At 42.6% G+C, this 27,828-nt stretch overlaps 1 protein-coding gene across 2 annotated transcripts; it reads left to right on the plus strand.

Moving 5' to 3' along the window:
• The first annotated feature begins 1,401 nt into the window (after nt 1–1,401).
• On the plus strand, nt 1,402–27,828 carry LOC132821512 (erythropoietin-like). 2 transcript variants are annotated; one of them, XM_060834116.1, is made up of 5 exons: nt 1,402–1,418; nt 1,902–2,029; nt 11,834–11,914; nt 15,180–15,344; nt 27,379–27,828. In XM_060834116.1, exons 2-5 carry the CDS (start codon nt 1,949–1,951, stop codon nt 27,529–27,531), a joined length of 480 nt encoding a protein of 159 aa, XP_060690099.1. In that variant the 5' UTR covers nt 1,402–1,418; nt 1,902–1,948; the 3' UTR covers nt 27,532–27,828. The 2 variants fall into 2 exon arrangements, with proteins under 2 accessions (XP_060690099.1, XP_060690098.1); XM_060834115.1 differs by lacking the exon at nt 1,402–1,418 and adding an exon at nt 1,512–1,612.

The following is a 27,828-nucleotide window of genomic DNA, read 5'->3' on the forward strand; positions in this document are numbered from 1 at the left end:
TGTTCAAAAGAAGATGGAAAAATTGTGAATATTGCAAAGACAGTATCAATCCCAACCTGTATATTTTGTGGGTAATGCATGCAATTTGGCACATGACAACATTTAGCAGTAAATTCCATGAATTTATGCACTAACCACGTGTAAGGTTGATTTGCAGCTCAATAACTGTAATTTTATAGAAACGTCCTGGAGACAATTACAATAAAGGTTTATTTGCAGATCAGAGTGATGACAAACACAATAAACCATTTGCCCTACTTATGACACCCCACCAGTTTAGAATGTAGTTTGTACCAGATTCAGATTTGCTGTGAAGCAGCTTCTTCAGTACAAAGGCTGGAGGATAAGAAAGGTGTCAGGTTGGGAAAGTGGACCTCCCAATTGATGAGGTTTTGAACCCAGACTGCTGACTCCTGACTATTGTGTGCAGGTAGGTGATCATCAGCAGATGAGTTTTCAGTATTTTTTTTCCTAATCCCAGGTGACTAAGCATCGGATTCTTTGAAAACCAGTCTGAAAGCATTTCAGTTTCTTGTTCAGCATGAGACCTAACCTTATGTGGGTGGGTATTTCCACAGTTTTGCAATCCTGCCTAAAAATAGTTCATCTTGCAGGGTAGCAGATATTTGCAGGATTCTGACATGTCAGGAAGAGTGTTTGTTGCTTTACTAACTTCGATTATTTATAAACAAGATCTAAGCACAACATTTGGCTCCACGGTTTGGATGTTTTACTTCTTTCACCCTAAGTGTTATTATTGAAATCGTTTTATTCGTTCTTGGACCATAGTTACCATTTGCTGGATGAAATGACAAAGCAGGTATCTTAATGACCTGCGGCGAAGTGGACTATTCCTAAGTATCTCAACAAAACGCTGTTCTGAAGAAGGGTCACTGGACCTTTAGTCTGCTCTCTCTCCACAGGTGCTGCTGCCAAGGCTTGCTAAGTTTCTCCAACAATTTCCGTGATTTGTGCAAAGGGCTGGGTGAGACAGACATCACTAGCTGCAGATGTACTTTTGGGAGAACCCAGTTAGTACACTATATCGCGCCTTGGATACCACATCCTTTTAATACAGTCCAAGATTCCCCAGTATATTAAATCTATGTGTGATTGTGCGGAACAAACGTTGTAATGAGCTTTGCCGTGCTATTAAATCCAGGGGAAATTGGCGTGCAGCACACTGCACTGCTGAAATGAACTGCAGTTTGCTGAAGAGAACTGCTCCAGCCTGTAAAATAAAGAACTTTGTCCGTTCGGCTACGGGATGTACTTGCACCATATAAATGGGACACGTCTTTCATCTCTGTTCTTCTCCTGACGTTGCGGAACGTTGGTGAGATCACAGAGTCTGTTGAGATGTTACTCCGTTTCAGATATGCAGAACAATTTAATAACCGGAAGTCTAACAACTTATTGTAAGTGATAAGACTTGCTTTTTTTTAAAAAATCGCCTTTCCAATTGTCAACGCGAAACTAAAACAAAATCCTGCGAAATTTGGGATTCTTCCTATCTCTCTGTCTCTCTATATAAATGGAAAACAGATTTGGACATGTGGGACCAAGGCATGTAAAAGGAGAGTGGAGAACCCGCTGCTTATGGATTTAAATAGTGAGTACCTGGAGAATGTTTAACAATTGGCATAATGCATTCCATTGTTTGCTCAGGTTACTACTCAGCATTCCGAAAATTAGATTTGACTAATTAATAACTTGGATGGCGTGCGTTGTCATCTCAAGTAGAGGAAACACATGGATTTAATTCAGATCGTTCACATCATTTTGTAGAGATATTGTAAAGAATCAATGCATTATTTTAGGGGGGGGGATAGCTAACAGTTTAAAAGTGCAAATTGCGTGGCATCTAATTGCCTTTTCTAACTGAGTCCACTGCTTTGCAGAACTTTTGCTCCTGATAGTATGCCTTGTCCAGACCAGGCTCGCAAAGATGATACCGCTACGCCCTCTATGTGACAGCCGTGTAATGGACAGATATATCAGAGAAGCGAAGGATCTCCTGAAAGCACCGGTAAGGATTCGCGCAAGTTTCTGTACCGAGCGGGACGCTGCACCATTCCAACGATTTAATTGTCTTGCCGCCACGTTTCGAGCCCCCACCCCACCCCCTTTCGTATTCTGCCAGAAACTCAGTCAAACTTGCTCCCTGCGATACTGGGGTCAAGATGGAAAGTGAAGAGTAGCTTTTTAATACATGTTGTGTTGAGTCCTTGTACTGTTTGCTGCGGTCAGATTTCCTGGTTGAGGTTAGACTGACAGCCCGTTTGAAGGCGAGCTGCGGACAGCAATAGGATCGGGGGAGTCTTGGGGACCCCTTTATCGGAACAGCAGAGATTCTATACAAAGGAAAGTCCGGATAAATAAACTGAAGCGATGAGATTGATGGACGTGCCCAGGGGTTCCACATTCCTCTGCTAAGACGTAATTGCCAAAATAAATATGATTTTTAGTGTCTGTAAAGTATATGAGATGTTAGGAACTGCCAGCTGGTAAAATACGAACCAGGTGAAGGAAGTAGTGAAATATGTGGTCGGATCGGACACGTCCTCAGATTTCAGTGATTTCAAGATGTGCTCAAGGGGGGAACAAAGGAAATCACTTCTACTCGTGTGGCCGGTCAGAGTGACCCAGCCCTTTCAAACCAGCTATCTCTACCGAATTTGATCTGCTCGTGCGCCTTACGGGAGACCTCCTGCTCCAAATTGCCATATTTCAATGTTTAGTCAAATGTGTCCGCTAGAGCATCAGTCAGGACTGAGCCAGGCAAATCTGCTAGCTCAGCAATATTTATTCAATTAACTCAATAATTGCTGGTTCCAGTGGGTTTCCTATTTCCACTTAAAATGTTTCCTGCATCATGATTTTGATATCTTGATCTAAATAAATCTTTCCAGATTTCGAAATATTTGTTTCCCTGCAGATGAACCTCCCAGTATTGGACCGAAAAGACTTGGGATCCCCTATCCTGTCAACACTCCCACTTATCCCCCAACCAACATCATTGCAACTGGTCACTATTACTGGGAGCTTCCTTCGTTGTATTTGGCTGCTATTCTGGCCTCCCAGGTAGCAGATTGTGTTACACAATCCCACTTCAGCCAGAACAACACAGAAATCTCTGCTTGACTCCTCAGTGCTGGAGAGAGGGAGTGCTGCACTGTTGGAACTACCTTCCTTCATCTGTTCCTATGAAACATGAAACTGAGTCAAGATTAGAGTGGTGCTGAAAAAGCACAGTAGGTCAGGCAGCATCCGAGGAGCAGGAAAATCGACGTTTTGGGCAAAAGCCCTTCATCAGAAATGAAGCTCATTCCTGATGAAGGGCTTTTGCCCAAAACGTCAATTTTCCTGCTCCTCTGATGCTGCCTGACCTGCTGTGCTTTTTCAGCACTACTCTAATCTTGACTCTGATCTCCAGCATCTCCAGTCCTCACTTTTGCCAACATGAAACTGACGCCCTGTCTGCTCATTCAACAGCTTGCAAAACAACCCGCTGTGTTACTTTAGAGAAGTGACAGGGAGTTATTGGCCAATGTTTATCCCTCAACTAAATACTCCTAAAACAAGTTGTCTGGTCATCATCACATTGTTGCTTATGGGAGCTTACTGATTGCCATCTTCTTTACATTACGGTAGTGATTACAATTCAAAAGTACTCCATTTATTCTAGAACATAGAACAATACAGCACAGAACAGGCCCTTCGGCCCACAATGTTGTGTCGAACAGTTGTCCTAGCTTAAGCACCTATCCATGTACCTATCCAATTGCTGCTTAAAGCTCACCAAAGATTCTGACTCTGCCACTCCCACAGGCAGCGCATTCCATGCCCCCACCACTCTCTGGGTAAAGAACCTACCCCTGACATCCCCCCACACCTTCCACCTTTCACCTTAAATTTATGTCCCCTTGTAACACTCTGTTGTACCTGGGGAAAAAATCTCTGACTATCTACTCTATCTATTCCCCTGATCATCTTATAAACCTCTATCAAGTCACCCCTCATCCTTCTCCTTTCCAATGAGAAAAGGCCTAGCACTCTCAACCTATCCTCGTACGACCTATTCTCCATTCCAGGCAACATCCTGGTAAATCTCCTCTGCACCCTCTCCAAAGCTTCCACATCTTTCCTAAAATGAGGCGACCAGAACTGCACACAGTACTCCAAATGTGGCCTTACCAAGGTCCTATACAGTTGCAACATCACCTCACGACTCTTGAATTCAATCCCTCTGCTAATGAACGCTATTACACCATAGGCCTTCTTACAAGCTCTATCCACCTGAGTGGCAACTTTCAAAGATCTATGAACATAGACCCCAAGATCCCTCTGCTCCTCCACCTTACTTAGAACCCTACCGTTAACTGTATTCCGCATTCTTATTTGTCCTTTATTTCTAAAGTACTTTATGAAATGCTGAGATTATGAACATTATTAATGCAGCCATACAATAGTGGAAATGCCAAGGGTCTGGCAACATCTTTGGAAAAAGAAACTTTACATTTCAGGTTAGAAGGTCCTTGATTTGAAACATTTCTCTCTCCACAGATGCTGCCAAACTAGTTCAGTATATACAGTATTTTCTGATTTAACTCAGATTTCCAGCACTCACAATAGTTTGTGCTTGATCTTTCTTTACCATAGTGGCTACATTTCAAAAGTAATTAAATAAGCTAAATTCCAATAAAAACAGAACGTGCTAGAAGACCTCAGTTTATGTGAAGAGAAACAGTTAAAGTTTCAGATTGATGATTTTCATCAAGATAGGAAGATGGCATCAATTAACATTTTTTAAGCAAATATAAAGCTAAATTGAATGGGGAGCAGAAAGGAACAAATGTCTGTCTTGGGATGAAACGCAGCAATGATTAAATGGTAAAAAGGGCTAATGGTGCAAGGTGATCATGGGATCATTAAAAAAAACTAAAGTAGGTGCAAATGGTTACTAGTACTTGTTGCTTGAAAAAGTCTTTATGATCTAAAATGAGACACTGATCCTCACATTTACTTAGTCACTGCCAGTGCGGAGGTGCAGACACTCAAATTTGCTTCAGTGTCACCAACCAGGGAGGAAAAGAAATCAGCAAGCTGTCACACTCCTGCTTGTTACCAGTGAAAATGTTTACAAATTGCATGCATGCCAGCATGCAGTGAAACCAGGATTAGAATTAAATTCAATGTAGATTCCCCACCTCTGTTTAAGTGCCTAATCAAGTCACAATATGGAGTCAACAGGCAGACAGTTCCGCCAATCAGTATCAAGAATGAGAGTGAGGTCAGAAATCACAACAGTACCAGGTTATAGTCCAACAGGTGTACATGTATTTGAAATCACAAACTTTCGGAGTGCTGCTCTTTCATCAGGTCACCTTGTCCACCTCAGTCCAACACTGGTAGCTCCGCTTCAAGGATGAAAGCAGCTGAGCTAAGGCTATATATGATTTTCCTCTGTGCAAAGTTGTCACTGTTCAGCCTTACTACTCAGAATAATGGTACATCTGAAATTAATTACAGAACACATAAGGAATCATGAACATAAATCGAAGCTCAATTATTCCATAAAACAACTCCAACCAACTATTCCACTACTACTTACCCATTATTTTAATAGTTTGTACATGCATTCACCATACTGCTGTGGTGTTAGGGCAGCAATTTCATTCTCCACCAATTATGCTGCAATTAAGTGTAAACACAACCAGAGTTCAAAATCAGGGTCTGACTTAATATTGGCGCAAAGTGAAGTGTGTTCCTGCGAGAGAGTGCTGCTCCACTTCACTTCAAAGGCAGTGAACATCATTTATAACATTAACTTTAAAGATTAGAAGTCTGAGCATCAATCCTCACTAGTTGAAATTTTAAACTTTTGAATAGAGAGCAGATGTTTTATCAGCTGATACTCATTCTGTGTTGCCAGTAAAATGAGTCATAAGCAGTATTGAGTTGGTAGCACTGTGCCAAATGGTTGGTATAATATTGACTGGAAATTCAAAAAACTTTATGAAAATTAGTTCCTGTAGGACTTAATATTCTGCTGTTACAAAACCATATTGTGCTTGCAACCTTCAGAAAGCATCAGAAGATTTATCATCAGGTGCTGGTACATGGAATAATATGCTAAAGTAATTTGGCTGAACATTCCAAAAGGCACATCTGTAACAGCATATAAATAACAAACTTGAACAACACATATGTAAGTCATATTTACTCTGCCTAAAGACAATTCCTCAGCTCATTATCTGCTGATACTTCATTCTAAGCCACTTTCTTGACCGTTTTGTCAGTGGTGTTTTGGCATTGCCTTTCAATTTCAGAGGCAGAGCAAGGAAGCAAGGCTCTAGTTGCTCTGACCTGGAACAGAAATCAATCCCATACTGTTCATTATCCAGCCAAATGAGTTAACTGGCTCTCACTTAAAAAGTATAAGTAACAAGTACATAAACAATAACAATGGTCTCTTGTCATACCATAATAGTATCCTTACCATTGAGCCAAAGGGCCTAGTTTAAGTCCCACCTGTTCTAGCAGCATGCCCTAGTGTAGCACAGTGGTGGTACTTCTGAACCAAAAGGTCCAGGTTTAAGTCCTAGCTGCCCCAGAGGTGTGTAGGGCATATCTAAATAGGTTGATTCCAACAGTAACCGAGTTTCTTATGGTAAATAGTAGTGAGCCCATCTCTCAACCAGAAGGCCACGATTGAAATGCCACCTGCACTAAAGCAATTCAACGCAATTTCAACCACAATTTTCAAACTTGTGTTACAGCACAGCAGTACTTGTGCTGCATATTTTCAGCAAATTTGTTACTGTAGGATTTCAGCTCGCAATGCAAACATGGGAATGACTTAATCCCACTGTCCCTTAGAATGGGAAAAAAAAACCCATATGTTCCCCTCAGAGCTATCCGAAGCAGGATTCAAGAAATTCACACCAAGCTAGTGGAACCATCTGAAATAAATCACCTTCAGATTTTAACTGAAAAACTAAACTTAGGATCTCAGATGTTATGCAGCTGAATTAATGCCTTCTGCATATGGGTTGAGTTGGGATTGTCCCTGAGTGGAAACCATAAAGAACCTGCAGCATTAAAAGTACAAATGGAGCTTGGAGATAGCTATTTATTAATCTGCAGGCAAGCATGGTAAAGACTTTATTATTCTCAGAATAAAAACATGCTTCTGCACCTCATATATTAAAAAGAACTATTAAGAAGCATTATTTACTATTAAGTTTCTTTTGATGTGGTCAAGAAGACAGGAGAGATATTCCTTATAATTGCAATTCACTTTAGGTAATTCATAGGTGGGCCGTAAGTCCCCAGACTGGGACCTTCTTATCTTCCCCTAGACTCTGACCGTCAGCTGGCTCAGGATGGGTGCCAGATGATTTCCCATCCTGCCACATTGGAGATGTACAGGCTCAAGTTTTTTTTGTCTGTAGCTCCCTTCTCCTGTGCTGATGAGGCACAGAGCTCTAAAAATAGTCACATTGAGCCTGGTCTAAGAGTATTCTGTCTGCTCTCTACTGCCTGCCTGATGCCCATCTGAGTGAAAATCTGTCCTGCAATGACTAAATCTTATGGTAAGTGTTGTTTGGATTGAATCCAAACTTCTAATAATAAGACAAGAGAGTTGAGAGAGCGTGAGCCAGGGGGCAACTGGGAAGGTAAATTCACTTATAAAATACTTAGCTCATGAATCAGCAGAGTGACGGCTGAACAGGAGTGGATGCGAACACGGGGACTGCTGGGTAAGTGAACTAATCGGCTAAACCCAAACCACTACACAGCTAGTGTCTCCCACCTGTCCTCCTCTTCTACCCAAAACAAAAAGACTCTGTGTGGAAGGTTGGAATTTTTTTTAATCTCTTTTGACAGTTTAGAGCAGAGGGAATGGAAGCTAGGGCAGTTGCGTGATCCTCTTGCAGGATGTGGGAGGTGAGGGTCACCACTAGTGAGAAGTGCACCCAACTCCAGCCCCTCACAGACCACATGAGGGAACGGAGCTGGAGCTGGATGAACCTCGGATCATTCAGAAGGCTGAGGGGATGATAGAGAGAAGTTATAGGGAGGTAGTCACACCTAAGTTACAGAATAAAGGTAGTTGGGTAACCGTCAGGAGAGGAAAAGGGGATAGGCAGACAGTACAAGGATCACCTGTGGCCATTCCCGTAAATAACAAGTATACCACTTTGGATGCTGTTGGGGGTTGGGGGGGGGAGCAACCTACCAAGGGAAAGTCACAGCCGCCAGGTCTCTGGCTCTAAGCCTGGCTCTATGGCTCAAAAGGGAAGAGGGTGAATAGGAGAGCGATAGTGATAGGAGATTTCATGGCTAGAGGAACAGACAAGAGATTCTGTGGTCATGAACGAGACTCCCAGATGATATGTTGCCTCCCATGTGTCAGGGCCAGGGATGTCTCAGATTGAGCTTACAGGATTCTTAAGGGGGAGGGGGAGCAGCCAGAGGTTGTGGTACACATCGGTAACATTGCGACATTGAAAATTCCTTCTGCCGCCCCTGCCTCCAGGACCATTTTTTCCTATCAAGACACCTATCCACCTTCCAAGGACCCCTTCTGCCTCCAACACACCCCATCCACCTGGACACTCCGTGCTGATCTGTTACGTGCCCTTGATCTCTTTATTTCCAACTGTCACCATGACATTGACCACCTCAACCTGTCCACCCCCCTCGCCCACTCCATCCTCTCACCTTCACAACGCTCAGCCCTCCACTCCCTCCACTCCAACCTCAACATCAGCATCAAATTTGCAGATAAGGGGCGGGGGGGGCAGCGCTGTGGTAGTTCAGTGCACCAACCTCTACACCGCTGAAGCCAGGTGCCAACTCACAGATACCTCCTCCTACTGATCCCTCATCAAGACGTCACCTCCCATCACCAAGCTATCATTTCTCAGACCATCCACAACCTCATCACCTCTAGGGATCTCCCATCCACAGCCTCCAACCTTATAGTCAGAGAACCACGCACCGCCTGCTTCTACCTCCTCCCTAAGATTAACAAATCTAACTGCCCCAGTCGACCCATTGTCTCAACCTGCTCCTGTCCCATGAACTCATCTCTGTATACCTTAACACCGTCCTGTCCCCCTTAGTCCAGGAACTCCCCACCTACATTCGGGACACTACCCACGCCTTTTAACTCCTCCAAGACTTTCGTTTCCCCGGCCCCCAATGCCTCATCTTCACCATGGTCATCCAGTTCCTCTACACATCTATCCACCATGATGAATGCCTCCAAGCCTTCCATTTCTTCCTCTCACGCCATCCCAACCAGTACCCTTCCACCGATACCCTCATCCACCTGGCTGAACTGGTCCTCACCCTTAACAACTTTTCCTTTCAAACCTCCCACTTCCTCCAAACCAAAGGGGTAGGCAAGGACATCCACATGGGGCCCAGCTATGCCTGCCTCCGTTGGGCATGTGGAACAGTCCATCTTCCGCAGCCACACAGTCACCAACCCCCACCTGTTCCTCTGCTACATCGATGACTGTATTGGTGCTACCTTGTGCTGCCACAAGGAGGTTGAAAAGTTCATCAATTTCACAAACACCTTCCACCCTGACCTCAAATTTATCTGGATCATCTCAGACACTTCCCTCCCATTCCTGGACCTCTCCATCTCCATCTCCAGTGACATTTACAACAAACCCACCGACTCCCACAGCTACCTGGACTACACCTCCTCCCACCCTGCCTCCTGTAAACATGCCATCCCTTATTCCCAATTCTTCCGCCTCCACTGCATATGTTCCCAGGATGACCAATTCCACTACAGAACATCCCAGATGGCCTCCATCTTCAAAGACCGCAATTTGCCCTCCCACATGGTCGACGATGCCCTCCAGTGCATCTCCTCCACTACCCCACCTCTGCCCTTGAACCCCACCCCTCCAATCACGACAAGGACAGAACCCTCCCCTCCCCTGTCCTTATCTTGCACCCCACCAAACTCCGGATACATCGCATTATATTCCACCTGCAAACAGACCCCATCACTAGGGATATATTTCCCTCCCCACCCCTATCAGCATTTCAGAGACACCATTTCCTCCACGACTCCCTTGTTGGATCTACATCGCCACCCCTTGTATTTTCCCCTGCCACCGCAGGAAGTGCAAAACCTGTGCCCACACCTCCCTGCCTCACCTCTGTCCAAGGCCCCAAATGATCTTTCCACATCCAACAGCAATTTACCTGTACTTCCACGCAAGTCATCTACTGTATCCATTGCACCCGATGTGGTCTCCTCCACATCGGGGACACAGGACACCAACTTGTGAATTGTTTCAGAGAACATCTCCGGGACACCAGCACCAACCAACCCCACTGCCCTGTGGCTGAACACTTTAACTCCCTCTCCCACTCTAGCAATCACATCCAGCTCCTGGGCCTCCTCCATTGCCAAACCCTTACCACTCAACATCTGGAGGAAGAACGCCATATCTTCTACTTTGGGACCCTGCAACCACACAGGATCAATGTGAATTTCACCAGATTTCTCATTTCCCTTTCCCCAACCTTATCCAGTCCCAAGCCTCCAACTCAGCATAGCCCCCTTGACTGGTCCTACCTGTCCATCTTCCTTCCCACCCATCCGCTCCACCCTCCAACCTATCACTCCCGCCCCCACCTTCATCAACCTATCATAGTCCCATTCCCCTCCCATTTATCTCTCAACACCCTTCCCCCGCCCACAAGTCTCATTCCTGATGGAAAGTATTCAGCCTGGAGCTCTGTGACCAGTGGCATTCCACAGGGATTCCACAGAGGTTCTGGGATCTCTGCTCTTTGTGATTCTTATAAATGACTTGGATAAGGAAATGGAAGGGTGGGTCAGTAAGTTTGCCGATGACATGAAGGTTGGGCTGTTGTAGATTGCAATGGGATATTGACAGGATGCTGGGCTCAGAAATGGGAGATAGAGTTCAAGCTGGAAAAATGTGAAACGATTCATTTTGGAAGGTCAAATTTGAAAGCAGATTACAGGGTTAAAGACAGGATTCTTGGCAGTGTGGAGGAACAGAGAAGTCTTGGAGTCCACATTCATAGATCCCTCAAATTTACCACCCAGGTTGATAGGGTTGTTAGGAAGGCATATGGTGTTTTGGCTTTCATTAGCAGGGGGATTGAATTTTAGAGCCACAAGGTTATGCGGCAGCTCTGTAAAGCCCTGGTTAGAGCACATTTCAAATATTGTGTTCAGTTCTGGTCACCTCATTATAGGAAAGATGTGGAAGCTTTAGAGAGGATGCAGAGGAGGTGTATCAGGGTGCTGCCTGGACTTGGGGGCATAGTTTATGAAGAAAGGTTGAGGGAGCTGGGGCTTTTCCCACAGAGTTTCAGCAGAAACTCTTTCATTATTAAGAGCTTCTGCTGAAACTCTGACAAAGGAACATGTGGGATAGTTGTAACAGTGGCATGGAGTCATGTCTATCTTGTTAGCACAGCATCCAAATGTTTGAATCTTCATCTTCTGCCTGTCCACAAACATGAGGGGCACACTCAAACGTGTGGGGGATGGTGCTATTTTTATTGTTACGATATGAATGTAGGTCACTTGAGCGAAATACCAATGGAAAATTATTTGAACCATTCTCTAGTCAGGGAGCCAATATGCATTGGGGGAGAACAGAATAGGAGAAAATGTAAAATGAAAAATGTTCACATAGGAAAGTCAATTTTACAAATTTGCACTGACAGAGGTGAAATTCCATGCTGAGCACATGCTATTCCAACTGTCCCTCCAAAATGTTTCCGATAGATTTTTCTATTTTGTATTTCCATGCAGTGTAACCGGATATTTCAATTTCCTAATGCAATTCCTCTTCCAAATACTGGTCTTAATCTACGAACATGGAGGTCCAAAAGTGTAAGTACCTAAATAATTAAAGTGCTTTTAAATTTGTTCTCAGGATGTAAGCATCACTATAACATCTGGTATTTACTGCCCATTTCTAATTCCTGTTGTAAAGGTAGTGGTGAGCTGCAATCTTGAACAACCTGTGTGATCTAGAAACATGAAAAGGATACTGGGGAGGGTGTAGGAGACCATTTTTGATCCAGCAATAGTGGTAGAATGGAAATATTGTTCCAAAACAGGTTAACGAGTGTCTTGGACGGAACTTGCTACTGGTAGTGTTTCCATGCATTCCTGCCTTTCCCCTTTTTCCAGGAGGTAGAGCTCATGGGTTTGGAAGCTGTCAGAGCAGCCATGGTGAGTGGCTGCAGTGCATCATGTTGATAAGTACTTAGTACTGTTGCTATGCATTGGTGCTCAAGAGAGGAGTGTGAATGTTTAAGACAGTGGATGAAACATCAGTCAAGAGGACTGTCCTAAATGGTGTCAAGTTTCTTGAGTTATTTTGGAGTTGCACCTATCCAGGCAGGTGGACAGTATTTTATCCTCCTCCTGACTTGTGTCTGTTAGATGGTGGACAGGCTTTTAGGAATCAGAAGGTGAATTGCATGCCTCAGAATCTCCAGTCTCTTGACTTATCCTTGTTACCACAATTGTTATATAGCTTTTCCAGTTCGGTTTCTGATCAATGATAACCCTGCAGATAATGATGGTAGGTTGTTGATATTAATGTTATATAGCAATTGTAAAGCTGTTGAATGTTAAGGAAAGTTCAGTCTTGTGAGGGATGTTATAGTTTCAAAGCGTATGTGGAATATATGTCACTTGCCATTTATTAGCCCAAATCTGAATGTTGCCCAGGTCTTGCTACGTGTGAACAAAGATTACTGGATAAGTACAGCTACAACAACACTCAAGAAGCTTGACACCATCCAGAACAAAGCATCCAACTTGGTTGGCACCTCATCCACAAACATTCACTCTCTCTACCACTGATATTATGTAGAAGCTATGTGTGCTATCTGCAAAATGCATTGCAGCAATTCACCAAAGATCCTTAGACAGTGCCTTCCAAACTTATGACCACCACCATCCAGAAGGACACGGGTAGCGGATACATGCAGGTTCCCTTCCAAGTCACTCACCATCCTGACTTGGAAGCATATTACTGTTCCTTCAGTGTTGCTGGGTCAAAATCCTGGAATTCCCTCCCCAAAGGCATACATGGACTGCAGCGGTCGAAGAAGGCAGCTCACCACCACCTTCTCAAGGGCAATTTGGGGCAAATAATAAACGTTGGCCCAGCCACGATGCAGACATCCCACGAGTGAATAAAAATATGTTAAATATTTGAAGAGTTGTGGGTGATATTGAATATCCAAGACCAGAAATGAAGCAACTGAAGATGCATGGGCTAAAGATGCTATCCAAAGAATCTCAATGAGCCAAGGTATCAGATGGTTGGCTTTCTTTGTGAAAATAGAATTTCAACCAATGGTTTATCTACTGATTCCCACTGGGTTCAATTTTAGTCCATCTGGTCTTGTTTTTCTCTCACTTCTCTGTGATGATTAGATGCAACTAAACACTTACTAGCCTAAGACTTAACTACATTGCTGTGTATCTGGAGTCAAATATGTATTGATTGCAAAGTTTACCCCTGAAGGGCATTAGTGAACCAGATGGATTCAAAAATCTAGCAGTTTAATGATTATTAATGAGACAAGTATTTTGCCATGTGGGATTTGAACTTGGGGTCTCTAGAACATTACTCTGGGCTACTAGAATACTAGTGTAGTAATGTTATCATATTGCTATCATTCCCCAGGAATGGTAATAACTTGTTTAATTAGTACTGGGCCTTTAAAAGAATACTGAATGCAACACTAGCATTCCTGGCAAAACGTAATTAGAAATTTAAGAGTTAACATTGTAGATGTATAGGGCATAAACAATTTTTTTCAACGTTTCAGTTTGTACATCACACAAAAAATATTCTTATTCAGTTCCTCAAAACAAAATGCATTTTCAGTTCCCAAATAACTTTGACTGTATCACCAAATATATATTGCAAATAAATGTTACGCCTAAAATGACTGATGTGGGAAAAACAAGCAATGAATTGTTTCAGAACATTACACAATTTCAAGATGGTCTTGAATGTGACTCTTCTTGGATCCAACTGGCAAATCCACATTTTTTTAAAAGAGAGAATTAATTACAGGTGAATTAAGTATGAATATTACACTACCATAGCAAAGAAAGTAGATGCTGGTATTGTAGAGCTTACAATTGCAGTCATGTTTAAATTTTAGGACATCTTTGCAAAATGCAATATCACAAAGTACAGTCTTTCATAGGAACACAAATCTGGAATCAACAGTGCAATTAACCCACAGTTATGCACTTTCAGAGCATTTAATGACAGCCTGATCACTGCCAAACTAACTCAAACTAACTTGTAAATAGAACATCATGTATTGATGGGCCAAGGTAATTACACTGTGTACCTATAAACTGTAAAGTTAACCTGAGACCTGAGATTGGATTTTCTGATTGGAGGTCTGGTCCAAATTCAGGTCCTGATTCTCCACCATGTCATGATTAGTCATCACATCACAATGTTTGCAGGATAAGTCAATTAATTGGCAGAGGTCACACTTGCTGCCCAGTCAGGGATGGTTGTCTGACCTCCTGAAGCTGGAGGACCACTGGGGAGGCTATCCAGCAATGACATATCAGCGGTCTACTGGCTCAGGTGGGAGCTACCAATTCCTACACTGAGAGATGGAGAGAATACCTCAAGGTGGTGACTGTCCATGCAGACTAGTTAATAATAATAATTTAAAGAAAAGACCACAACTGACAAGCTGTCAGTGGGAAGCATCTCCACTTGAAGGCTTGATGTTGCAGGAATGGCTCAATGGCATTGGAGGATGCAGAGAATTCTCTCAGAATGAAGAGTGAGCCCCACTCCTCAGGCTGGGAGGTTTTGGCTGCAGAATGAAGCTTGCCTAAAAACTTAAATTCCAACCAGCGCAGCAAAATGGTCCAAATGAACCAATTTACTAGCCTAATGGGGTATCTATCTAGTTCTAAACCTGGCCTTTTTCAAAACAGCTCCAGGTTAGAACCATGCCAGTTCACCAGCACAGCAATTGGCAATGCGACCTTGAAGGCCGCCACAACCCATTTCTGGTCTGACCCAATCAAACTTGAAAATTCCAGCCCACGCAGTGACTGAAACATTGATTTCTATCCTTATTTTGTCTTGCAGAAACGTGTGAAAAACGAAGAAATTAAGGCAGGCCTTATTATGCTTTCTAATGCAACACAGACAGCAAAACATTTTATCACTAATAATTCCGCAGTGCCTCTCTTAGATAAGATTTACAGGAATACTAGGACCTTTATTCACCTCCTACAACTGATGAATGTGCCGGTAAGTACTTAAGTAAGAAATTGGCCACTTTCAACATAATGTGGAACTTATCGAACTTATAAGCTATCTGCTTATCTTTCAATATGTACTTGAATCGAAAATCAGGCGACATGAACTTCACTAATGGTCTTCCTTCCACAGAGCAATCAGTAGTTAAGGCATACAGACTCAAGATTGATAGGTTCCTGACTGAATTTGGTTACCTGAGTCAACATGGCAATAGAGGCTGCACAATGTTGGTTATGTGGAAGAAAAATGAATCAGGTTATACAAAGCCTTGAGAAATAGTACGCCTAAATGGCAGCATCTTCTTACCTGGGTGGGAGTGTTACAGAGTGAAATTGGGACCATCAATACCAGGCATAGATCAGAGGTTGCTGCAAGATCTGCTAAGTGCTGGGACAGGCTGGGAAAAAGCCCACCTTGATTTTCTGGGGCTGCATCCCGGATGGTTTGCTAAATAACAGGTTGTCTCAGCCCCAACTTTGCACACTTGCGCCCACTCCCTGAAATAACTCTTCAGAGGCTGGCATCCCATCACCAATCAACCTTTCTGCACAAATGTATAGCCTTTAATAAGAGCACTGCCTCTCACTTAGTCAGTCAGACAGGGTCCCAATATCCCTGAAATAATACTGAGTAGGAAAGCAAATATTTGGTCTCTGCAATAACCAACCTATTCGCCTCTGCTAGAATCATAGAGTCATAGAGATGTACAATATTGAAGCAGACCCTTTGGTCCAACCCGTCCACGCCGACCAGATATCCCAACCCAATCTAGTCCCACCTGCCAGCACCCGGCCCATATCCCTCCAAACCCTTCCTATTCATATACCCATCCAAATGCCTCTTAAATGTTGCAATTGTACCAGCCTCCACCACTTCCTCTGGAGCTCATTCTTTACACGTACCACCCTCTGTGTGAAAAGTTGCCCTGTGGCTGTCTTTTATCTCTTTCCCCTCTCATCCTAAACCTATGCCCTCTAGTTCTGGACTCCCTGACTCCAGGGAACATACTTTGTCTATTTACCCTCTCCATGCCCCTCATAATTTTATAAACCTCTAGAAAATCACCCCTCAGCCTCCAACGCTCCAGAGAAAACAACCCCAGCCTGTTCAGCCTCTCCCTATAGCTCAAATCCTCCAACCCTGGCAACATCCTTGTAAGTCTTTTCTGAATCCTTTCAGGTTTCACAACATCTTTCCGATAGGAAGGAGACCAGAATTGCACACAATATTCTAACAGTGGCCTAAACAATGTCCTGTACAGCCACAACATGACCTCCCAACTCCTGTACTCAATACTCCGACCAATAAAGGAAAGCATACCAAACACCTTCTTCACTATCCTATGTACCTGCGACTCTACTTTCAAGGAGCTATGAACCTGCACTCCAAGGTCTCTTTGTTCAGCAACACTCCCTAGAACCTTACCATCAAATGTATAAGTCCGGCTAAGATGTGCTTTCCTAAAATGCAGCACCTCACATTTATCTGAATTAAACTCCATCTTCCACTTCTCAGCCCATTGGCCCATCTGGTCAAGATCCTGTTGTAATCTGAGGTAACCCTCTTCGCTGTCCACTACACCTCCAATTTTGGTGTCATCTGCAAACTTACTAACTGTACCACTTATGTTCACATCCAAATCATTTATGTAAATGACAAAAAAGTAGAGGACCCAGCACCAATCCTTGTGGCACTCCACTGGTCACAGGCCTCCAGTCTGAAAATAAACCCTCCACCACCATCCTCTGTCTTCTACCTTTGAGCCAGTTCTGTAGCCAAATGGCTAGTTCTCCCTGTATTCCATGACATCTAACCTTAGTAATCAGTAATCTCCTATGGGGAACCTTGTCGAACGTCTTACTGAAGTCCATGTAGATCACATCTACTGCTCTGCCCTCATCAATCTTCTTTGTTACTTCTTCAAAAAGCTCAATCAAGTTTGTGAGACATGATTTCCCATGCACAAAGCCATGTTGACTATCCCTAATCAGTCCTTGCCTTCCCAAATTCATGTACATCCTGTACCCCAGGATTCCCTCTAACAACTTGCCCACCACCAAGGTCAGACTCACTGGTCTATAGTTCCCTGACTTGTCTTTACCGCCCTTCTTAAACAGTGGCACCACGTGTGCCAACCTCCAGTCTTCCGGCACCTCACCTGTGACTATCGATGATACAAATATCTCAGCAAGAGGCCCAGCAATCACTTCTCTAGCTTCCCACAGAGTTCTAGGTACACCTGATCAGGTCCTGGGGATTTATCCATCTTTAACCGTTTCAGGACATCCAGCACTTCCTCCTCTGTAATATGGACATTTTGCAAGATGTCACCATCTATTTCCCTACAGTCTATATCTTCCATATACTTTTCCACAGTAAATATTGATGCAAAATATTCATTTAGTATCTCCCCATTTTCTGTGCCTTGCTGATGTTTGAGGGGCCCTATAGGCTGCCTTGCTGATGTTTGAGGGGCCCTATACTTTCCCTAGTTACCTGTTTGTCCTTAATATATTTGTGAAAACCCTTTGGATTCTCCTTAATTCTATTTGCCAAAGCTATCTCATGTCCCCATTTTGCCTTCCTGATTTCCCTGTTTAGTATACTCCTACTTCCTTTATACTCTTCTCAGGATTCATTCAATCTATCCTGTCGATACCTGATAAATGCTTCCTTCTTTTTCTTAACCAAACCCTCAATTTCTTTCGTCATCCAGCATTCCCTATACTCTCCCTCCTCTCTTGCCTCCCTTTCTATCCTTCCTGTAGCATTTGTATCCTGGAACATTAAGCTGCCAGTCCTGCCCATCCCTGAGCCATGTTTCTATAATTGCTATGATATCCCAGTCTCATGTTCCTAACCATGTCCTGAGTTCTTTTGCCTTCCCTGTTAGGCCTCTTGCATTGAAGTAAATGCAGTTTAATTTATTAGTCCTACCTTGTCCTTGTCTGCCCTGACTGTTTGACTCGCTTCTGTCCTCAGCTATACCCATCTCAGATCGATCTCTTTCCTCACTATCACCCTCGGTCCCATCCCCCTACCTTACTAGTTTAAATCCTCCCAAGCAGTTCTAGCAAATTTCCCTGCCAGTACATTAGTCCCCTTCCAATTTTGTTCAGGAGTTGATGTCAGCAGTTCAGTGGGAACAGAGTTCCATAGACAAATAAGACAGAAAATGCTGCAGAAACTCAGCAAATCTGGCAGCATCTGTTGAGAGAGAAACAGAGTTAACATTGCGAGTCTGATGACTCTTTACTGATGTTCTGAAACCTATATATGCACATTGATAAGATGAACTCAGAGATGACATGAAGGAAGATTGGCAAGAAATTAGAAAAGATGCAAATTCTGGGCTAAGCCAGGGACAAGCTTAGATGACATTTGGCACAAAGTTAGTAGTGGGAGGAGATAGCAGAGGGAGCTGATCAGATGATGTCAATTGTAGTCACACGCAGTCCTTAAGCTCCTCACATTTGTTAAAGGTGAGGATGGAAGAGATATTGGAGAGGTATTTAATTGTGAGATTAAGAAGAGAATCCAGGCAGTACCTCTGCATTCCTAGGTGTTCCTGAAGTAGTGAGCCATTTTAGCACACAAGAACAGGACTTGTTTGAGTTTTATGAGCTCCTGCCAGGTCTGACAATGAATAACTAAAAAAGAATTGTCCACAATGTAAAATGTGCAACAATGCCATTGCAAGATTTGTAGAGCCACATTAAACAAAACTGGAGCAGAATTTCAAACCTAAAAAGAAACCCATTTTGTTTCTTTAAGATTCCTTAAGATATCTGTTTTCTCTCCTCATAAATCTGAGGGAATTTTGGACTGAAAAATCACTCAAAACGTACCATGAATATTTTTATAAATGTTACCATTTAAAATCCAACCATTTGCTTTGCTACCAAAGTCCTGTCTCTAATTTAGAGATAAAGAGAAGCAGAATAATCTGCCTGTCTCAACACAATACTCCAGAGTTTCCGTTATCCACTCATAATGTAAAACTATATCTGTAATGTATTTCTATAATCTTAAACTAGAATGCATTCTCCATTGGTATATTTGTCGATGTCCAAGGCTAATGAAGAACAAAAATTATAATTGCAGTACTAAACAGAAAATTATTAATGCCCAAAAAATGTGCTTGACCTTGTTTTTTGAAAGCATGGATGTTGGAAATAGATGAAATTGATTGAAAACCCCTACAAATGTTGACAGTGAGAATATTTTCTGATATAGGATTCAAAGGATAAAATCATTAACATCTTTATGCATTCATGAAGTTCCTAATACCATTTCAAAATTAGAAATATTTTGGCCTAAAAAATTCATTACATTTTAATAGTATGTGAGTTCCCTCACCACCTCCTTCTGAAGCTCCCATTTTTATGATACTAGATTTTTTTTGTCCTATTAAACAAATGCTCTGAAATTGTGTTTCAGGATACCAAAGAGCAAACACACAGTAGAAGTACATAATTCAGATGCACACTCATCAATCTTTGAAATGGGTTAAGATATCAGCTATTATAGCAACAGAGAATTTCAGATAAATACATTAAACATTCAAATCCTGATATTCCACAGAGTAATTTCAGAGCCAAGGTATTTCACAGTCATTTTGAAGTTTTCTGGAGGGAACAGTAACGTATGTGGAAGTCAAAGCATTCACTACTTGCTGAGCCATTAAATAGAAAATAACTTCCTTCTTTTAAAGTTGCAACTCTCATGATGAGCAGCATTATCTATTGCAGAATCAAAAAATAGATTGTACAGTTTTTTTATATTGTTGTTGATATTTTTAAAGCTACACTTATTGTTGCCACATATTGTAATTCAGAGGATTTATAGTTCTACACGCCAGTAAGTAGGAGGATAATAATCACTCAACATTTGGCTGGAATGTGTAATTTGATTACCAAGTGGGACTTTTCAAGGGGCCCAGCTGTGAGGCTCTGCTATTTCAGTTCTGTGCGATATTAAGCATAACCCAGACATCAGGAGAGGTGGTGAGAAAGTTTTGGGTTTGGATGGGTTTTCATTACACTTTGTACATTTAATGAACAAGCATGATATGTAATTTGAAGCTATCTTGCTGTAGAATGACAACATTACATTGAAGTCCTCGAGTGCAGGTTAATTGCAGGACTCAGGAAAGTATAGCACCAGAGTTTCCAACATATGGCCCACAGGCTACAGCTTGGTCCACCAAAGATTTTTATTCAGATTGCAGACTGGCTCGCAGCAACTGTGCATTCCTATTGGTTAATACAGCTGGCATTCACCAGTAGGGATTGGCTGCATCTCAGCACTTTCCAAGGACCTTCAATTGTTTCTGGAAACTTTGGTGTGAACCTTGCAGAGTCTCACAGCAATTCTACAGTCATCTTTGCAGCCTTGTTGAATCTCACTTGGGATTTCATGGTCAGCAAGTAGGCATTGATCAATTAAATTGCTGTATTAAATGCATTCATTTATCTAGTATCATAAATGCAATAATCTTGAATGCATGCACTTTGAACAGGAAATATCTGAAAAGTCACAAAAGGAAAATGCAAAATATTGCAAAAACTAAGCAAATCACTTTAATGTTTTAAACAGAAACCCACCTTCTTCAGAACTGGTTTAGAATTGGATTGTCAAACCGGTCAGAGCCAACGAATTGTTAATGCCTTATCTTTCTGAAATTTGCTCATCATCCCCAGAAGTAAGAGAAGAAAATGCAATGTGGCCACTCATGTGAAATGCTTGGACACTCTTGGCGTAGCACTTCAGTACAGCACAACAATAATTCTAAGACCAGTTTTGAGCAAGTCATCTGTGTCATTGGCCAGGCAGCAGAGTCAATTTTCACTCTGTGCTTTAATTATACTTTGAATTAAACATTATTATTTCTAGATTCTCAGTGATTAGATAAAAAAGCTGAATTGTTGGAAATATTCAGCAAGTCATGCAGCATTGATGTAGAGAGAAATATTAGCCTGCCTATTATACCATCTGTTGGTGTAAAAGTCAGGGCGGCCCTGGTTCAGCAGGCTTGCCATGTAGTCATTTAATGGTCTTTAGGGAGGAGGTTCCGCCTCTGAGAGCAGCTGGGCTCTCTGGTCCCAGCAATACCACCCGAACTAGTGACCACTGCTGGGACAGTTGTGCATCCCGGAGGGAAATGACTGGAGCTGAACTTCAGGGTAAGTCTGGGTCTTGCTGAGGTCACGTCAAGGGGTAAGTGGAATCAAAGATGGATGGGGAGTATCTTGTGTATCGTGCCTTCAATTGGCAGGCAGAGTCAAAAGAAATGTAAATCTCAGGATGCAGAGAGAACAGCAGCCTGAGGAGTTCTGAGCGTCTGAATTGGTAGCCATGTGATCAAGCAAGAGAAGGGAAACAGAATACAGTGAGGGTGAACAAGGTAGAAGTTTGCCTGAAATGTCAATTTTACTGCTCCTCGGATGCTGCCTGAACTGCTGTGCTCTTCCAGCACCACTAATCCAGAATCTGGTTTCCAGCATCTGCAGTCTGGAGGAAACAAGAGTGCTTTTTCAAACTGGGCCTTCCTGGAAAAGAACCTGGCAGCGAATTAAATACTAATAAATAAAATCACTGACTTTGGATTTTCAGTATGGAAACTTCTGTCATTCTGAGCTGAATTTTCTGATGATTACGTATCAACTTATATGTGTTTCATAGAGAGTTTCTCTCCATGAGACCTGGTGATGTTTCTCTACATCATTGCAATTACGTATCTATCAAGTCCCTATGGTGCCCCTCTTGTCCAATGTTTGCCCAATTCTACCGCTCACAGTCGCTGGAAGAACATGTCACTCACCAGATTTTCTGGAATAAACTGGCATCTCTGGTTCCATCTTTAAAGTGTCGTCACACACTGACAGGGCACTGATCGGGCAGACAAGGGAAGATTGGCTTTCACTTTGTGGACAAAGAACTGGATGTTTTTGTTGTCAGAACACTGCATAGGAAGGACTTCCTCTTCTTCAGGACTGGCAGGGAGGCCATGCCATCGGACCCTGCAGGTTGGTCTGAGATCACCACAAGCATCAGTATGAATTCCACAGTCCGGTCAAATGTAAAACAATGTTGGCAGAAGGTTAATGATCATCCTTCCATGAGGGTCAGTGCCACTATCATCTCCCTGCTACTTAACTCTAACTCTACCTCTGCTACTGTACCCACCTCCTAAAAAGGCTAATACTCTACCCTTCTCACTGTTACATGCAACATCTTTCCTCACTCACTCTTTCCAAACACCACCTCACACGATTAACCCTGCATGTCCCCAGTATTGCCTACTCAGTCAATTGGGTGTTCTCATTACCTTGCCCCCACCCTGCACCAGTACTGACAGGTGAGCTATCCACTTTCATCACACTTTGTAGCATATTGTCTCTCATTCCAGGATAAAGCATCCCCAATAGGGCAGGGAGGTCCTGGACATGGAGGGCTGACATTAGGATTCTCAGCCCTTGGCCTCCAAGAGGAAAGGATCTGGCCCCTCACAGGTGAAGGCATTCAGTGGGAATACTGAAACAAACATATTCCATCAAACCAGTAAGTATCAGTCTTTATTGCAGTACAACTCTTACATTAACCCCATTGTCGGTGTCATTCATTACACATGACGTATAATTCTTGCTGCATCTCTTTTGTATCTTGCAGGTATATATGGTATATTCACTGTGCCGGGGTCAAACATGTCACCCTTTAAGAAAGGGCCACTAACACCTCTGAGGAGAAGAGGCTTCCTCCTGCACCCTCAGATACTGATACCTTCATGGGATGTGTAACTAGATTAGATTTGGGAGCACGACCTGGTGGGTACATAACTGCAACCTTTCTGTAGCTGGATGAGGAAGAAATACCCCAGGTTGCGAGCAACTGGAGGACCATTAGAGACCGACATCAGCTCAGCTCCAGGCAGGAGAGAGCCCTGTACTGCTGGAAATTAGGGACTTTGTGAATATGCACAGGGTCACAGGAGAATCATTCCTCTATTCCTGATGAAGGGCTTTTGCCCGAAACGTCGATTTTCCTGCTTCTGGGATACTGCCTGAACAGCTGTGCTTTTCTAGCACCACTCTAATCTAGAATCACAGGAGAGTCAGGCAGCCACATTCTGGGGAGTCGACTGCCTCAAGCTTATGATTGTCCAGCTGCCTCCATTGACAGGTTTGCAGGTGACATGGACAGTCAGGTTCAGCATTGTCTGGGTCTGCTTGATATGTGCACAGTTCTGGACTGCATCACTCTATCCATTGGTACTCAGCAGCAGTGGCAAGTCAACAGAGAGACAGGCCACCTTCATCTCACACTAAGTGCCCCTTCCTCCCAAAGTGATAGTGCAGTGCCAGTAGGCAACCAATCAGAACAGGAACCATACAGGCCTCCATGATGTCTCCTCTTGGGACACTCCAGAGATAGCATGGTCTACCCTCTGTCTGCGAATGCATATGTGTGAGAGTTCAAGCTGAGGAGGGTACACTTGCCTCTGGGAAGAATACTAGATGCAACACCACTGGCTGGGCCCTCTAAGCACAAGTGCCTCTCAGGTTACCCAAACAAATCTCCAAGGCCAATGTGTTCCAGTGAAGGGCAGGTTTCCTCTATGCCAGATGTGGAATATGGAACTGCACTAAGGCATAGTGGGAGGAAAATAAAATAGTAAATCCTCTTGAGGGTGCACTGAAGGTGACATGCCACTGCAAATAAAGTCTAGCATTTCTAAAACATCTCAAAATATCTGTTTGCTTGTTTCTCTGTGTAACCTGTGGTGTAACTGTCACACTATCAGGTCAGATATTAGTTTGCATGCATGATGCTCTATGAAGAAATGTCTGACCTGAGAAGTAGCTGAACAAATGTGTGCATCACATATTGAAGACTATCCAAATATTAGACGCCATTTGTTCAGGTGCACAGCCGTCGGTATGGCATTGCTGGCTTCAATGGCCAAAGATGCTAGTCTTTCATGGAACGGTCAATAGTGCTTGGGCCGAGGGCATTTTTGTGTTGCCCATTAATGTGATCAGACATCATTTCTTTCAGATTGCTATTTTCTTCACACCACAATTTTGCTGTTATTTGTAAGCCATTCTGGCTCCCACACAACAGATATTTTCTATCAAACCATTGACACATCTTGGGCAAGTGGGACTTAAATCTGTGCATTCTGCCCAGAGATAGGGACACCACAGGATCTCCAAATCTTAATCAGGCCTGAGTCTGTTGCTTTGGCTTGTTCGGTTATAGTACTCACTGAGTCAAAGCATAAAGGTCTCCACTGATATGTGTCCTTTGCAGTAAATGGATCTATGTGTAGTGTTGTTGACCCCTGAAGAACCTGCATCATTGGATTTTATAGCTCCCTCCCTCACAGGTCAAGGCACTTATGTCCATCACTCCTGGTGTGGTTATGGCTATTTTCTTTGCCATTGTGCAGTTACAATTTCCAAAACGATGGAAGGTGATGGTGAGCGATCCTTGGACAATAATTTCCAGCCTCTGCTTTTATGCGTCGGTGAGGCCCTGAACATCCAAATCCCCTTCCTGATAGCCCTTCCCACGAATCGCAGACTGACTACAGCCCATCCCCTAACTGGCCAGCCCCACACGAAAAGTGCCCATAATCCTGACTGCTGCATTTATTTCTCCCCAACTGTGTTAGTGCCACTATGGAGTCTCAGGGTTAATCATGATCCAATCCCCAGACGCAGAGGCTCAACCCCTGGATGGAGAGGACTCCGACTGGATGAATGAATGTGGCCAAGCCCTTGGACTGATCTTGGCAACTGCCCTAGACTTGCTGTGCCAGGGCATCTTCATGGCTGGTGCCTCCCTGGACCTCAGTGAGTCCCACTGCCACTTTGAGACATAACTGTTTGCTTACAGCACATGCAGTGTGTTTACAGTGTTAGTTGCTGCCACATGATGCAGTCATGAGATTGACATGGCAATGCGCTAAACAGCAAGATGTCTACTCCAGTAAAATAAGCAGCCTTTCTCAGTGACTGTGCTCAGAGGCAAGGCAAGGATGCTGTGAGCATACAACTGGGTGCTAAATGAATGAGAGCAAATGAGTAGCCTTCAAATGCAATTTGGTCTGATGCATGAGCTGGGTGCATATCCCCGTGTCTTTGGAACCTATTAGTTGCCGCTGCCCCAGAAGTGCAGCTTTAAAGTGCAGAAGCATTGTGCAAATAAATCAGAGAGGTGTAATGTGGGTTCTGAGAGGCTGGCAGTTGTCAGATGCCAATGTCCATGGACCTGAGGTGAGTACGGCCAGTGGTCTGGAGTGTATTCTGAGATATTGTTACTAAGTGGCTAAGATGGATCGCAAAAATATTTTATTTTGTTATGCTAAGACTAGATAAATAGCACACGGAATAAACATAAGCAAGCTGTATAGAATCAAAATTAACTGTAAAGCAAGATATATTGAAAGCATAGTCAGTGAGCTGAGGTTGCCAGGTCCCCACTCTGACTTTCATGTCAGGAATTGTTAACTTTAATTTCCTTGTAGTGGATGATAAAATAGGAAGCTACATATTAATGAGACAAGATTAATTATTAATGAGACTTATTAATGAGAATATAATTAGCGAACAATAATCTCCTTGTTATTAGACATCACCAGCCCCTTGTGAAAATCTCATCTCTGTTTGAAAATGCAAGAGTTCCTCCCAATGTCAAGAAAGATCTCACCATCTTCTCATGTGACTCTCATACGTGTTTCACCACATCCCACATCACACAAGCTCCTATAAGATTCTGCTCTTCCTCTCTCCTCGTCTTCATCCTGTCACAGGGCTGTTCTTTTTCGTAACCCTTCTCCCTTTTGCTTGTTCAAAATCTTATTACATTTCTAATATTTTCCAGTTTGATTGAGTTGTTGCAAATCAATGTTAACATTGCTTTTCTCTCCACAGAGACTGCCAGTCCTGCTGAGTATTCACTGTCTACTGAATTTGCTGTTTTTATTATCAGATTTCCATAGTATTTTTCTCATTGATTGAATGTACTGCTAGTTGTGTATTGAATCAGACAGATCCCACATTTGAATTGAGTTAGCCAATCTCAGCTGGGGCTTTCATTGTGGATCCACATTCAGTGATGCCTCAGGCATTTTAGTTTGTGTGAACATTGAGTGAGGCTAGGATCGAACACTTGGCCAAACATATTCCTGTCTAAGCTCACTGCAGAACATCTATTTGTTTGAGAAAAGACATTGATACTGGCATTCATACAATTGTGTTTCTCTGTTAATCATTGCTTTCTGGAAAGGAAGAAGGGTAATAAAGGAAATGTACAAACATTTTAACAGATGTGATGTGAAAGAATAGATTTTGCTTATTCTTTAAAAAGTCAAATGATCTTTCAGTGATCAAAGGTTTTTTTCTATTGTGAAATATGTTATTGGTTTTAGCATGTGAATTTTGTACTAATGAGAAGGGAAAACAATTGTACTATTAACAGAAGCATTCTTAATTCAATTCAAAAGATATTGCTTTGCTATTATTTTTGATTCTATACAGCTTGCTTATGTTTATTTTGTATGTCATTTATCTAGTTTTAACATAACAAAATGTGAGTATTTTTGGCAATCCAGCATCAATTATGCTTTATGAGGCTGCTTCATGAAATGAGGTCAAAATATTTCCTTATACATCTTGTTTTAGATATAGGGTGGAAATGGAGAAGGAACAGATGTTATATTTTAAAATCATATTAAATTTTGAGTGGCCTTGTTCTGATTGACTATGTTTATTCTAGAAAAGTGGCTAAAATGTTGGTACTTTTGTTGTTTGAGTTGGAATTGTTCTCTTCTATTTTCAATGGAAACAATTCAATTTCAGTCGAGATTTAAGTCTGTAAAGGCAGAATGGTATTCAACACATTCCATGTGAACCATTGTCAGTTTTGTAGAATGTTGCTAAGTTCCAGAAGGCCTGATGGGGAATGCTGGTGAAATTTCATCAAATCTCTTAAATGTCATAAACCTCTGTGGTAATTGCAGGACACATCAAACCAGCTGTATGGACATACAAAGCCATTTATGGGAAGAACTCTCCAAAATGTATTATATACATACACTCGCTTGATGCATGGGAAAATCAATATCTTTTACCGAGAAATGGCGGAAGAATATTGTAAACAAAGAAAAAGGTGACAATGACCAGATTCCTGCATGTGGGTGCACTTTGTGGAGTTCAGCACTGAAATTTGGAACTATCGTGTGCAATGCAAGAAAAGAAAAATGCAAGTTCACTGTTTAGAAAACAGTTCCTGTTTAATACTGTGCCAAGAAATTCCAAAGTATCACTTTGATACAAGAGGATATGGCTTCAAGTAACGGAGAATATACCAGCCATGACTGGCTACAAATCAACTTACCTTGGCAGCTTTCCATTCATTTTGACAGTTTTTAGCCCCAGTGATTTTGCTACAGTTTAATGCTTTGTATAAC

The sequence above is a fragment of the Hemiscyllium ocellatum genome, chromosome 13 (genome assembly GCF_020745735.1).
Source record: "Hemiscyllium ocellatum isolate sHemOce1 chromosome 13, sHemOce1.pat.X.cur, whole genome shotgun sequence".
Classification (NCBI taxonomy): Eukaryota; Metazoa; Chordata; class Chondrichthyes; order Orectolobiformes; family Hemiscylliidae; genus Hemiscyllium; species Hemiscyllium ocellatum.